The 13015-nt window shown below is 44.4% G+C and overlaps 1 protein-coding gene across 5 annotated transcripts in view; it reads right to left on the reverse strand.

Annotated features, from left to right (window-relative positions):
- Positions 1-13015, reverse strand: part of LOC115133432 (sushi, von Willebrand factor type A, EGF and pentraxin domain-containing protein 1-like) — a 149392-nt gene that overhangs the window by 31213 nt on the left and 105164 nt on the right. For all 5 annotated transcript variants that reach the window (XM_065021845.1, XM_065021842.1, XM_065021844.1 and 2 more), the window contains exons 18-33: positions 12202-12363; positions 11760-11921; positions 10902-10990; positions 10329-10425; positions 10077-10190; positions 9685-9798; positions 9270-9471; positions 8767-8924; positions 8053-8251; positions 7649-7824; positions 7073-7197; positions 6599-6722; positions 6325-6495; positions 3603-3776; positions 1737-1856; positions 1237-1413 (exon numbers count right to left, since the gene is read on the reverse strand). In XM_065021845.1, the coding sequence (XP_064877917.1) occupies positions 1237-1413; positions 1737-1856; positions 3603-3776; positions 6325-6495; positions 6599-6722; positions 7073-7197; positions 7649-7824; positions 8053-8251; positions 8767-8924; positions 9270-9471; positions 9685-9798; positions 10077-10190; positions 10329-10425; positions 10902-10990; positions 11760-11921; positions 12202-12363 (2364 nt within the window). The remainder of the gene's footprint in view (positions 1-1236; positions 1414-1736; positions 1857-3602; positions 3777-6324; positions 6496-6598; positions 6723-7072; positions 7198-7648; positions 7825-8052; positions 8252-8766; positions 8925-9269; positions 9472-9684; positions 9799-10076; positions 10191-10328; positions 10426-10901; positions 10991-11759; positions 11922-12201; positions 12364-13015) is intronic.

A 13015-nucleotide genomic window follows, 5' to 3' on the forward strand; every position in this document is an offset into this window, starting at 1 on the left:
TATAATGTGGTTGACTAAGTACCTCATTGAATGCAGTGGCTGTACCCTCTGGATATGAGGGTAGTGTTAGATTACTCAAATGGAAATGGACTGTCATGAAACTGGGTATTTCTGGATACATTATCATACTGTACATAATGTTGTATTGAGACAAGGTAGGTTTGGTACAGAAGATAACCCTTCCAAGTCCATATTATGGCAAGAACAGCTCAAAGAGAAAAGCAAAGAGAAACAACAGTCCATCATTACATCAGTTAGTCCAGAAAATGTCATAACTTTGACCCAGAGTTACCTCTGCCGCAGAGGATAAGTTCATTAGAGTTACCAGCCTCAGAAATTGCAGCCCAAATAAATGCTTCATAGAGTTCCAAGTTAACAGACACATCTCAGCATCAACTGTTCAGAGGAGACTGCATGAATCATGCCTTCATGGTTGAATTGCTGCAAAGAAACCACTACTAAAGGACACCAATAAGAAGAAGAGACTTGCTTGGGCCAAGAAACACGTGCAATGCACATTAGACCCTTGAAATCTGTCCTTTGGTCTGATGAGTCCAAATTTGAGATTTTTGGTTTCAACCAAAAAGAGATGCAGAGTAGGTGAATCGGTGATCACTACATGTGTGGTTCCCACGTGAAGCATAGAGGAGGAGCTGTGATGGTGTGGGTGTGCTTTGCTGGTAACACTGTCTGTGATTTATTTAGAATTCAAGGCACACTTAACCAGTATGGCTAACACAACATTCTTCAGCGATACGCCAACACATTTGGTTTGCGCTTAGTGGGACTATCCTTTGTTTTTCAACAGGACAATGACCCAGCACACCTCCAGACTGTGTAAGGGCTATTTGGCCAATAAGTAGAGTGATGGAGGGCTGCATCAGATGACCTGGCCTCCACAATCACCTGACCTCAACCCTATTGAGATGGTTTGTGAAGGAAAAACAGCCAACAAGTGCTCAGCATATGTGGGAACATATGTGGGAAATCATTCTGGGTGAAGCTGGTTGAGAGAATGCCAAGAGAATTTAAAATATAACATATATTTTGATGTGTTTAACACTTTTTTTGGTTACTACATGATTCCATATGTTTTATTTCATAGTTTTGATGTCTTCACTATTATTGTACAATGTAGAAAATAGTAAAAAAAATACTGAAAAATACAGAAAAACCCTTGAATGAGTAGGTGTGTCCAAACTGTTGACTGGTACTGTATGTTGATGTTTTCTGTACCTCTACAATATGGAAAAACACCATTCCAGCTTCCTGTCTCCAGGCATTGGACATGCGATGAGCCAATCAGTTCGTAACCCTCCTTGCAGCTGAACACAACCTCACTTCCCATCAAGAAGTTACTGCCGTCCCGGTAACCGAACTCTGGTGCCCCCGGGTTCTCACACTTTACTGGCTCTAGATTGATAACATAAATACAGAGAAAAAAAACTACAAAGGTTCGGTACTGTAGCTACATACTGCACCTTGAAGCGCCAAAAGATATTCATGAATTCAAACATTTTGGTAAACTCTAGTTGTTTGATGATAAGGCATGAGAGGCAATGCTATACATTGATAAGGGGTTTTGTAGCTTGTGGTATAACTAAGAAGTGTCATTGCTGAGGCCCTGAGATTTTCCTGACCACAGGACCTGACCGGGGGAAACCTTGGGCTCAGGTGGTATGGTCCGGGCGTGCAGTATGCTACAGTACGTGTGTGTGTGTTTGTGTGTGTGTTACCTGTGCAGTTCTTCCCATCTCCGGTGTAGGGGTGGATACAGGTGCAGGTATAAGAGCCGTCTGTGTTCTGACAGCTGGCGTGTTCATCGCAGTCTGAGCCCAAAGCACACTCATCCACATCTGTATGGACACATAGCATCATTACACACTGCAGTGGTTGAAAACATGTATTTATTGACATACACTAAATACGGTAGTTATACAAAACATTAGGAACATCTTTCCATGACATACACTACTATTACAAAGTTTGGGGTCACTTAGAAATGTCCTTGTTTTTTTTTGAAAGAAAAGCACATTTTTTTGTCCATTAAAATAACATCAAATTGATCAGAAATACAGTGTAGACATTGTTAATGACCATTGTAGCTGGGAATGGCAGATTTATAAAAATACATTTTAATATCTACAAGTACATTAGAGCGCCTAGTTGGAGAAACATACGCCTCACAAGTCCTCAACTGGCAGCATTATTAAATAGTACCCGCAAAACACCAGTCTCAACGTCAACAGTGAAGAGGCTCTTCAGGGATGCTGCTCTTCTAGGCAGAGTTCCTCTGTCCAGTGTCTGTGTTCTTTTGCCCATCTTAATCTTTTATTCTTATTGGCCAGTCTGAGATATGGCTTTTTCTTTGCAACTCTGCCTAGAAGGCCAGCATCCCGGAGACGCCTCTTCACTGTTGACGCTGAGACTGGTGTTTTGCGGGTACTATTTAATGAAGCTGCCAGTTGATGACTTGTGAGGCATCTGTTTCTCAAACTAGACACTCTAATGTACTTGTCCTCTTGCTTAGTTGTGCACCGGGGCCTCCCACTCCTCTTTCTATTCTGGTTAGAGACAGTTTGTGCTGTTCTGTGAAGGGAGGAGTACACAGAGATGTACGAGATCTTCAGTTTTTTAGCACTTTCTCGCATGGAATGGCCTTCATTTCTCAGAACAAGAATAGACTGACGAGTTTCAGAAGAAAGTTATTTATTTCTAGCCATTTTGAGCCTGTAATCCGACCCACAAATGCTGATGCTCCAGATACTCAACTAGTCTAAAGAAGGTCAGTTTTATTGCTTCTTTAATCAGTACAACAGTTTTCAGCTGTGCTAACATAATTGCAAAAGGGTTTTCTAATGATCAATTGGCCTTTTAAAATGATACACTTGGATTAGCTAACATAACATGCCATTGGAACACAGGAGTGATGGATGCTAATAATGGGCCTCTACGCCTATGTAGATATTCCATTAAAATCTGCTGTTTCCAGATACAATAGTAATTTACAACATTAATAATGACTACACTGTATTTCTGATTAATTTGATGTTATTTTAATGGACAAAACATTTGCTTTTCTATCAAAAACAAGGACATTTTTAAGGGACCCCAAACTTTTGAACGGTAGTGTACACTGACCAGGTGAATCCAGGTGAAAGCTATGAACCCTTATAGAGGTCACTTGTTATATCCACTTCAATCAGTGTAGATGAAGGGGTCGAACACAGGTTAAAGAATCATTTTTAAGCCTTGAGACAACTGAGACATGGAGGGTGAATGGGCAAGACAAAAGATTTCAGTGCCTATGAACGGGGTATGGTAGTAGGTGCCACGTGCAACGGTTTGAGTACGTCAAGAACTGTAACGCTGCTGGGTTTTTCACACTCAACAGTTTCCTGTGTGTATCAAGAATGGTCCACCACCCAAAAAGACAGCCAGTCAACTTGACACAACCGTGGGAAGTGTTGGAGTCAACACGGTTCAGCATCCCTGTGGAACTCTTTCGACACCTTGTGGAGTCCATGCTCCGACAAATTGAGGCTAACGAATTGAGACAGTTCATCATGCATATTCATCCAGTGTCTGAGTTTCAGTCTTACCCAGGCAGGCTGGTGGGTTTCCTCCCCACTTCCCACTGTTGGTACAGAGAACCTTGGCATCCCCCAGCAGGTAGAAGCCAGGGTTACACTGGTACACCACAGTGCTGCCTGCGTGGTAGTCGGAACTCTGGAATAGACCATGCTCCAGGGGCCGAGGGGGACCACACGTCACTCCTATGCAGGTAAACAGGTAAATATACACAGGTTAGGTTTTGTGAATGTGTTCAATGGCTATGTATCTACTATGGTTACGATAACGAAGATGGTAGGTATTAACCCATATGTCACTCCTATAGATAGACAGTACTCAGGTCATGATTTTATGATTTTTATTAGGATCCCCATTAGCCGACGCCAATGGCGACAGCTAGTCTTCCTGGGGTCCGACACATAACGAGAAAGACATTACAGACAAAAAGACTTTACAGTTTACATACATTTAAAACATGAACATAGACATTACAGACACATATATATCAAATAAAAACAACCACAACTAAAGACACACAAATGAACACAAATAAAAACATAAAAACAAACAATAGAACTAAAGAATAATAATGTGTGTGTGTGTGTGTGTGTGTGTGTGTGTGTGTGTATCTATCAGTTACACATACATGTCAGAGGCATTGCGCCGTGAGGTGTTGCTTTATTTTGTATTTTTTTTATCAAGATTTGCTGATGCTATATGAAATGGGAGGGAGTTCAATGCAATCATGGCTCTATATAATACTGTAAGCTTTCTTGAATTTGTTCTGGACCTGGGGACTGTGAAGAGACCCCTGGTGGCATGTCTGGTGGGGTAAGTATGTCTGTCAGAGCGATATGTAAGTTGATTATACAGACAATTTGGACATTTTAAACACGTTAATATTTCCCACCAACAACAAAAAAACAATTTATGCAGTCAATCTCTCTTCTAACTTTGAGCTAAGAGAGACCGACATGCACACGGTTGACATTAGCCATCTGTGTACATTGAAGGGAAAGATGTGCTGTTCTGGGCCAGCTGCAGATTTTCTAGGTCTTTCTTTGCAACACTTTACTATATCACCGGGCAGTAGTCAAGAATAGATCAAAACTAGAGCCTGCAGGACTTGTTTGGTCGATTATGGTGTAAAGAAAGCTGAGCATCTCTTTATCACAATCAGACCTCTCCACATCTTTACAATAATTGAATCAATATGCTTTGGCCATGATCATTTACTGTCTAAGGACCAAGAATATTCATTTCCTCTACTTGTTCAACAGACACACCATTCTTTACCAGATTCAGCTGAAGTCTCGAACTTAAGGATCGATTTGTGCCAAATACAATGCTCTTAGTTTTAGAGATGTTCAGGACTAGCTTATTACTAGCCATCCATTCCAAAACGGACTGCAACTCTTTGTTTAGGGTCTATGGATAGATACAGTATCTCTCAGCCCATGATATGGTAGAAGATGTAAAGCCACAACATATACATTTTTTCCACTAACAGACATATGTCACTAGCCACTTTAACTATGCCACTTTGTTTACTTTGTCTACATACTCATCTCATATGTATATACTGTACTCGATACCATCTACTGTATGCTGCTCTGTACCATCACTCATTCATATATCCTTATGTACATATTCCTTATCCCCTTACACTGTGTATAAGACAGTAGTTTTGGAATTGTTAGTTAGATTACTTGTTGGTTATCACTGCATTGTCGGAACTAGAAGCACAAGCATTTCGCTACACTCGCATTTTAACATCTGCTAACCATGTGTATGTGACAAATAAGATTTGATTTGATTTGATTTGAACATCAAAGGCTGCACTACAGTCTAACAATACAGCTCCCACAAGACAATACAGCTCCCACAAGACAATACAGCTCCCACAAGACAATACAGCTCCCACAATCTTCTAATCATCAAGTTCTTTTAGCCAATCATCAGTCATTTGTGTCAGCACAGTGCATGTTGAGTGCCCTTCTCTATAAGAATACTGAAAGTCTGGTGTTACATTGTTCAAAGAAAAAAAGCATTGTATCTGGTCAAACACCATTTTTTCCCCCAACGGTTTGCTAAAGAGCCGGCAGCTGATTGGTCGGCTGTTAGAACCAGTAAAGGGTGCTTTACCATTCTTGGGTAGAGGCATGACTTTAGCTTCCCTCCAGGTCTGAGGACAAACAATTTTGCCGAGGCTCAGATGAAAGATATGACAAACAGGAGTGGCAATATAGTCTGCTACCATCCTCAGTAGCTTCCTATCTCATTTGTCAACACCAGGTGGTTTCTCATTATCGATGGACAACAATCATTTGTCAGCCTCTTTGACACTAACTTCATAGAATTCAAAATGACAATGTTTTTCTTTCATTATTGGGCATTTTATACATTAATATGATAGCTCACCGTTTGTTGTTCGGCATTTCATGTCTGAGTTTGCCCACGTTGCCATTGAAATATGAATTTAAATAATTGGCAGATAGGCTCAATGGTTTTGGTGTGTGAATGCTTTCTGATGGTTATCCTCTACTACTGAGGTCATGCTTATGTATTTAGCTGACTCAAATGCAAACTCTGCGTTCTAATGCTTCTGTCTGTGTGTGTGTATGCGCGTGTGTGCTTGCCTGCGTGAGTGCATGTACGCACGCATGCGCGCGTGTGCGTCGAGGTGCATGGATGCATGTATGTGTGAATATAGTGTTAGGGTCTGTGTGTGTCTAACTAATGGTCCCTCACGTTCACAGCGGGGCAGGGCGTGACTCCACTCTCCCTTGTTCTGACACTGAAGCAGCGGCTCCCCCACCAGGTAGAAGCCGGGATCACAGAACAGCTGCGTCTGAGAGCCGGGGCTGACAGCTGGACTGGACGCGCGCAGGTGAGGCACAGCGTTCTCTAGCAGGGGGCAGTCTGACACACAAACAAACGCAATTGAGGAGGAGAACGGAGGGGGTTAACGTTTCCGCTAGACACGTGTTTGCCAGAGTAAGCTGATCCTAGATCTGTCCCTCACCAGCACAGAATATGCAGTCGGGGTTGGTCTTGACTCTCCCCACCAATCCATTGAGGAAGTCCGGCCACGCCAGGACGTTGCCTCTGATGTTGTTCCCCGGGCAGGTGTTGGCTAGTATTTTGATCTATGGACCCAGAGAAATATGGAGGTCACTTTATGCGACAGAAGTTTGTTTTATATGTTACACAGACATTTCAAACATTTGCCACCCAGAGATGCTAGTTTATGTACTGTAGTTAGTTATGTAGCCTGGACAACAGCCTTCTTCTGCTTGAGACTACTATTTTGTGTGTCAAACACGGTTACCGTGGCAATGAAAAACAAGTTGTTCTAAAGCAGAAACAGACTTAGTAACTAAGCTGGTCGTTATGTTTAGATAGTGATATACTAGCTACAGTTCTAATATGTGAGTCTGTAGTTCAGGTTGTAGAGCAGTAGCTAGGACAGTTGGATTTGTGTGTCAGTGGGATTTACTTGCTGTGGGTCGAGAACCCGGTCCCAGATGTGGAGCTGGCTGAGGGACCCGACGAAGGACTCCACGGGGTTGAAGCCCTCGCCCCTCTGGTCCTGGTCCTGGCCCAGAACCAACGCCCCTCCACCTGGAGGGTAGAGGTCAAGGGTCAAAGGTTAACCACCTCTCTTGCTTTCTTCGGGTTCTGTGAAATGTGCCTTGGAAACCTAACCTCACTGCTATTATTTCATTAAGACCTGCAAAATAGCATCATTCTACTTTTTGATATGCTAAACTGTGCCCCACTTAGAAACTGTAAGCAGGCTACCAGGACATAAGGACACAATAAGCAGACACAAGATCAGGCAAAGGCACTACTGAAAATAGCACTACACCTGGGATGGTTAGCTGTGGTGCTATGATGATATATAGATTGACAATGAACTTCTACTTTATTACTTTATTTTGAGCAGGCTGACAATAGCGCTACACTTGGGATGTAGGAAACTACATTATATGCATGGAACTATGAATACGGTGCATCATGACACTACGACACTAAGACCACAGCTATGAGCAGGCTGAGGATAGCACTACACCTGGGATGGTGGTGCCCACTGACAGGCCTTTCCCTCCGTCCGAGGGGTTGCCATTGATATAGACCCTCCAGTCCCCGTCCCAGCTACGCCATGACACGCCGATGTGGTGCCACTGACCCGTGTTGACCGCTGGGCAGTCTGTGATACGCTCCTTACCGTTGACGTACAGGACCCACCTGGGGAAAAGGGAGGGAGAGAGAGAGAGAGGTGGAGGCAGGGGGAGGCAGCAGAGAAAAGACAGAAAATAATATTGTTTTGTATTGTGTTTTGTGAGGACCCCAAGAATAGTATAGCTGTGGCTAGTGTCTTATGACAGCCGTAACATTTATGGGAAAGGGAAAGTTGTGTGTGTGTCTGTGTGGGTGTGTATGTGTCTGTGTGTGTGTGTGCGTGGCAGCACTGACCCATTGTAGTCTATGAGCAGGAAGGCGTTGTCACTTCCCTCCACGGCGTAGGATATGGGCGTGCCGTAGTTGGTGGTGTCCGAAGACCTCATCCAGAAAGTACACGTGATCTCCGTCAGTGCCGGCATCATGCCGTCCATCATCACGTAACCATGGATACCTGACACCTCGAAGTCCAGGTTGAAGGATGTTGACATCTCTGAAGGAGAGAAAATGTTAAGGCCGGAAATTAAGATTATTACGAAAAAGGTTTTATAAGTAAATAAATAGAGCAGTTTCTGAGTCATTAAGGTTAGAAGGAGAGAAAAATGGTGAGAGAAAGAGAAATGGTTGACTACGAAAATGGATTTTGAAGTTGATATTGATCCATTTACCTTTCTCCTTTCTGAAAACAGGAAAGCTCTCATTATGATAGCCCTGTGTGAAACTAAATAGTGGTTTCACGACGTGAAAATAGTACCCTGTTCCCTACATAGTACACTATAAAGACTAAAGAATAGGGTGCCATTTCTGACCCAGCCAAAGTTTTACTCCCATAAATGTTCTTCTTTGAGACTGTGGTAAAATCGCAATAAACACAAACTCCTCCACATCCTCTCGCTCTCTCTCTCTCTCTCTCTCTCTCTCTCTCTCTCTCGCTCTCTCTCTCTCTCTCTCTCTCTCTCTCTCTCTCTCTCTCCTCTCTCTCTCTCTCTCTCTCCATGGCATCTATACCTGTCTCACACCTGGTTCCGTTGAACCCAGGAGGGCAGCGGCAGGTGTAGAAGCCCAGTCCGTCCACACATGTGGCCCCGTTGATACAGGGGTTAGCTTGACACTCATCCACATCTACCTGACACAGCCTGCCCCGGTAGCCCTCCACACACTGGCACCTGGACACAGAAAGAGACCAGTACGTCATATATACCTGTGCAATACATTATGCGCATCAAACGCGATATTTAACCAATTTCATCCTCATGTGTCATATTTGATTAAAAAAATTGTAGATGCTGTTCCTTGCACGCTAGCCTTCACTATCTTTCACTATTAAAAGCTCAACAAATTGTCTAGATTTAAATATTTGTTTATCCAAAAACATCAACATGCAGATGAGTATGTTGGTAGGTGAAGTAAGATATGGCAACTTGGTTGACAGCAGTCAGTCACATTTTATTATATTTTGGATATAACCTTTATTTAACCAGGAAGCTTTATTTAACCAGGGTTTTTATTACCTGAAGTTGTTGACGGCATCCCGACATGTCCCTCCGTTCTGACAGGGGGCGCTGTTACACTCGTCCACGTTGACCTCACAGCGGTCCCCAGAGTAGCCTGGGAGGCAGGTGCAGGAGTAACCCCCCTCCAGGTCGTCACACACACCCCCGTTCAGACACGGGCTGGACTGACACTCGTCTATCTCCAGCTCACAATGAGAACCTAGAAGAAGATCATGTTGTTGGATTCAATTGCATTGTCGGCATTGAACGTTTGCTGCATAAACTGTAGCTGGCTTTTCATTGATGTTGCAAACAAATGTGGTTTTGCTGGTTTTGCCTTTGCTGTAGTTGCATGAAATGTGGCCGTTGATCATTATGAATGAAGGTAACTGACGTGCCCAAGGGGTCTGGTAAAGAACTAGAGGGATCCCACCTGTGAAGCCATCAGCACAGCTGCAGGTGTACTGGTTGACCTCGTCCACACACACTCCTTCATTCAAACAGGGGGAGGAGCTACACTCGTTCACCTCCGCCTCACACAGAGAACCTAGGACAGAGAAACGACATTAGCAAAAAAGAAACGACAGTCCGTCATCAGGTCGGTTACAAATGACCAGCACTAAATGCCTAGGTGACAGTCTGCTCCTGCCTTAGCCAGGTCCTATGTCGGAGTCATGTTTGGCAAGGACTGATAGGACTGACGTTTCTACAGAAAACAGACGGGTACCCAGGCTACTAAATGTCAAGGAGAGACAAGAAAATTCAAAGGGGATGAAGTGGAAGGGAGTGGAAACTGGGTGCAAGACATTCATGATGTCCCCATACCTACAAAGCCCGGTCTGCACTGGCAGAGGAAGTCTCCCATGCCGTCCTTACACAGACCCCCATTCTGACACGGTGCCGAGTCACACTCGTCTATGTCACTCTCACACTTCGCCCCTGCAGGTAGAAATACATTTTCACAGCCTTATTGAGAAGACAACTGGCATTTTGGCCCTAACTTTGTATTGCTCTGACGAACGTTGTTTTGACCGAAAGTTTGAATAGATGACGAATGCATCCATGGGTATAGTTTACCTGTGAAACCAGGTAGACAGGTGCAGATGTAACCCGCCCCCACCTCCTCACACGTCCCCCTGTTCTGACAGGGGTTCAAGAAACACTCATGGAAGACCTGGGGAGAGGAACAGTGTTGTGGTTAGGAGTCATGTTTATGAATATGGAGTGTGAGAATTTCAGGACTAGGAGAGAAATGTGTTCGTACACTCCATAGTCAATAACCATGACCCGACCTGGGTTCAAATACTTGAAGAAACATAATGAAATACTTTGAGCATTTGCTTGAGTCTGCCTGGAGTGCAGCAGGTGGGTGGGGTTTTCAGTTTAGGGTCCTTTCCGTTGGTTTATTAAGGCAAGCTCAAAGGCTGCCACTGCATTTTGACCAATCTGATCAGATCTCTTGCCAATGATTGGGCAGAAAGATCCGATTTGGGCTGCCTGTGTAAACGCAGCCAAACAGGCACAGAAAGTATTTCAAGTATTTGAAACTCAGGTCAGATCATAACTCATAACCATAGTGCAGTCAAGTCAACCTATCTGCTGTAAAACCCCTTAAGGAGTCTCTTGAGGACATGGGTCAGTCAGTCTCACCTGGCTACTAGCCTGATAGCCCTGTGAAACCACCACCTCTGGGGCTGATGTCACACTCTCCTCCTTAGGCAGGAAACTAGAGCCAAAACCTGATGGAGAGATGGAGAGAGGGAGGGAGAGGGAGTGAGAGGGGGAGAAAGAAGAGGGAGGGAAGGAGGGATGAAGGGGGAAAAGGAAGGGAGGAAGGGGAGAGAGAGAAAGACAGACAGACAGACAGACAAAGAAAGAAAGAGAGAGAGAAAAGGGAAAGAGAGAGAGACAGAGAAAAAAAAGAAAGATAGAGAATCAGAGAAGAAAGGAGAGAGAGAGTTTCCAGTCGCCACCAAACTGGCAGACACTAACAAAGCTCATTTAGTCTGGTTGGCCACATCTACCAGCCACCGTTTGTTCGCACCCTTAAGGCTTTTAATTCCTCGGTTATTTCCATTCAGTAGTCACATGACGAAATCATTTCCATTCTTTCCTGATCCTTTTTGCAAACCCTTTTCCATTCAGTGGCTCAGTCTCAAACAATGATGTATGTCTATGGTCTTAAATTATACCCTGGTACCCATCCAGTGTCATTTTGACCAAAGCCATGTGTCAGTAGTCCTATGGGGGAACACTATAGGGAAACAGGGTATCATGAAGTACACTATAGTTCAGTTCATACTTTATTGGAAATTTCTTGGCTGCATATATAAGAAAGAGGGTGTGATTTAGTGCACTGCATAGGGAATAGTGTGTGATTTTGTGCACTACATAGGGAATAGTGTGTGATTTTGTGTACTACATAGGGAATAGTGTGTGATTTTGTGCACTATATAGGGAATATTGTGGGATTTGAGACTTAGGCAGTGTAGTGTAACAGTAACTCACTGGAGCAGTGCTGTATCGCGGTGGCCCCGGTGACTGTTGTGGTGCCGTAGAATGGGCAGGAGAGGCAATAGGAGCGGCCGTGGTCTGGCTGGTAGTAGTCTCTGGGACAGGGGTAGCAGGGGACCAGCCCTGTGCGAGAGAAATGACCTGCCAAACATGGAACTGGAAGGGGAGAGAGAGGGAAGGAGGGCTAGTGTCACTAATGAAAGTATGGAAGTAAGCACAGTAATCACATTTTTATGCTAGGTCGGTGAGTTCAGTCTGAATGTAAATGCAGTCATGTCTGTGTTTCCCCTCCCCTCTGACTCTCTCTCTCTCTCTCTCTCTTCTCTCTCTCTCTCTCTTTCTCTCTCTCTCTCTCTCTTTCTCGCTCTCTCTCTCTCCTCCCTCCCTCCCTCCCTCCCTCCCTCCCTACATCCCTCCCTCCCTCCCTCTCGCTCACCTCCACACTCAGCCATCTCCCTTGCCCCGCTGGTGACGGTGGAGGTCTCATCCGGACAGACCAGACACTCTCTGGATCCCAACCCAGGCTGGTAGTACCCCAGTGGGCACGACTCGCACGTCTCCAGCCCGTTCACAGAGTAACCTCCAGGCTTGCACTGCTCTGAAACACACCCATGGAAACACATACAATATAACATATACTAATAATGAGTTTATTGAGTTTATAACCTTCAATATTATTTAGGAGTAACACCACCTGGTGTTATTACATTCATGAGGAGTAGAGTTGACGATACAGTAATTTTAGGACCAGGAGCTTTCCTGGTCAGATCCAGCTAGTTACTGGGACCAGGAGCTTTCCTGGTCAGATCCAGCTAGTTACTGGGACCAGGAGCTTTCCTGGTCAGATCCAGCTAGTTACTGGAACCAGGAGTTTTCTTGGTCAGAGAAAACTAGTTACGGGGACCCAGAGTTTTACTGGGCAGAGCCAACTAGTTACTAGGGCCCAGAGTTTTTCTGGTCAGATCCAACTAGTCACTGGGACCAGGGGTTGTCCTGGTCAGATCCAGCTAGTTACTGGGACCAGGAGTTTTCCGGTTCAGATCCAACTAGTTAACGGGAGTTTTTCTGGTCAGTTCACATGGCCCTATGTACACTATTACCAATGTATGAGTCCACCTGAGTACCTTGTCCGTGTGTTTAACCTTGTCCGTGTGTTTAACCTTGTCCGTGTGTTTAACCTTGTCCGCGTGTTTAACCTCGTCCGTGTGTTTAACCTCGTCCGTGTGTTTAACCTCGTCCGTGTGTTTAAC

Source organism: Oncorhynchus nerka, linkage group LG8 (assembly GCF_034236695.1).
Source record: "Oncorhynchus nerka isolate Pitt River linkage group LG8, Oner_Uvic_2.0, whole genome shotgun sequence".
In the NCBI taxonomy this organism is placed as follows: domain Eukaryota; kingdom Metazoa; phylum Chordata; class Actinopteri; order Salmoniformes; family Salmonidae; genus Oncorhynchus; species Oncorhynchus nerka.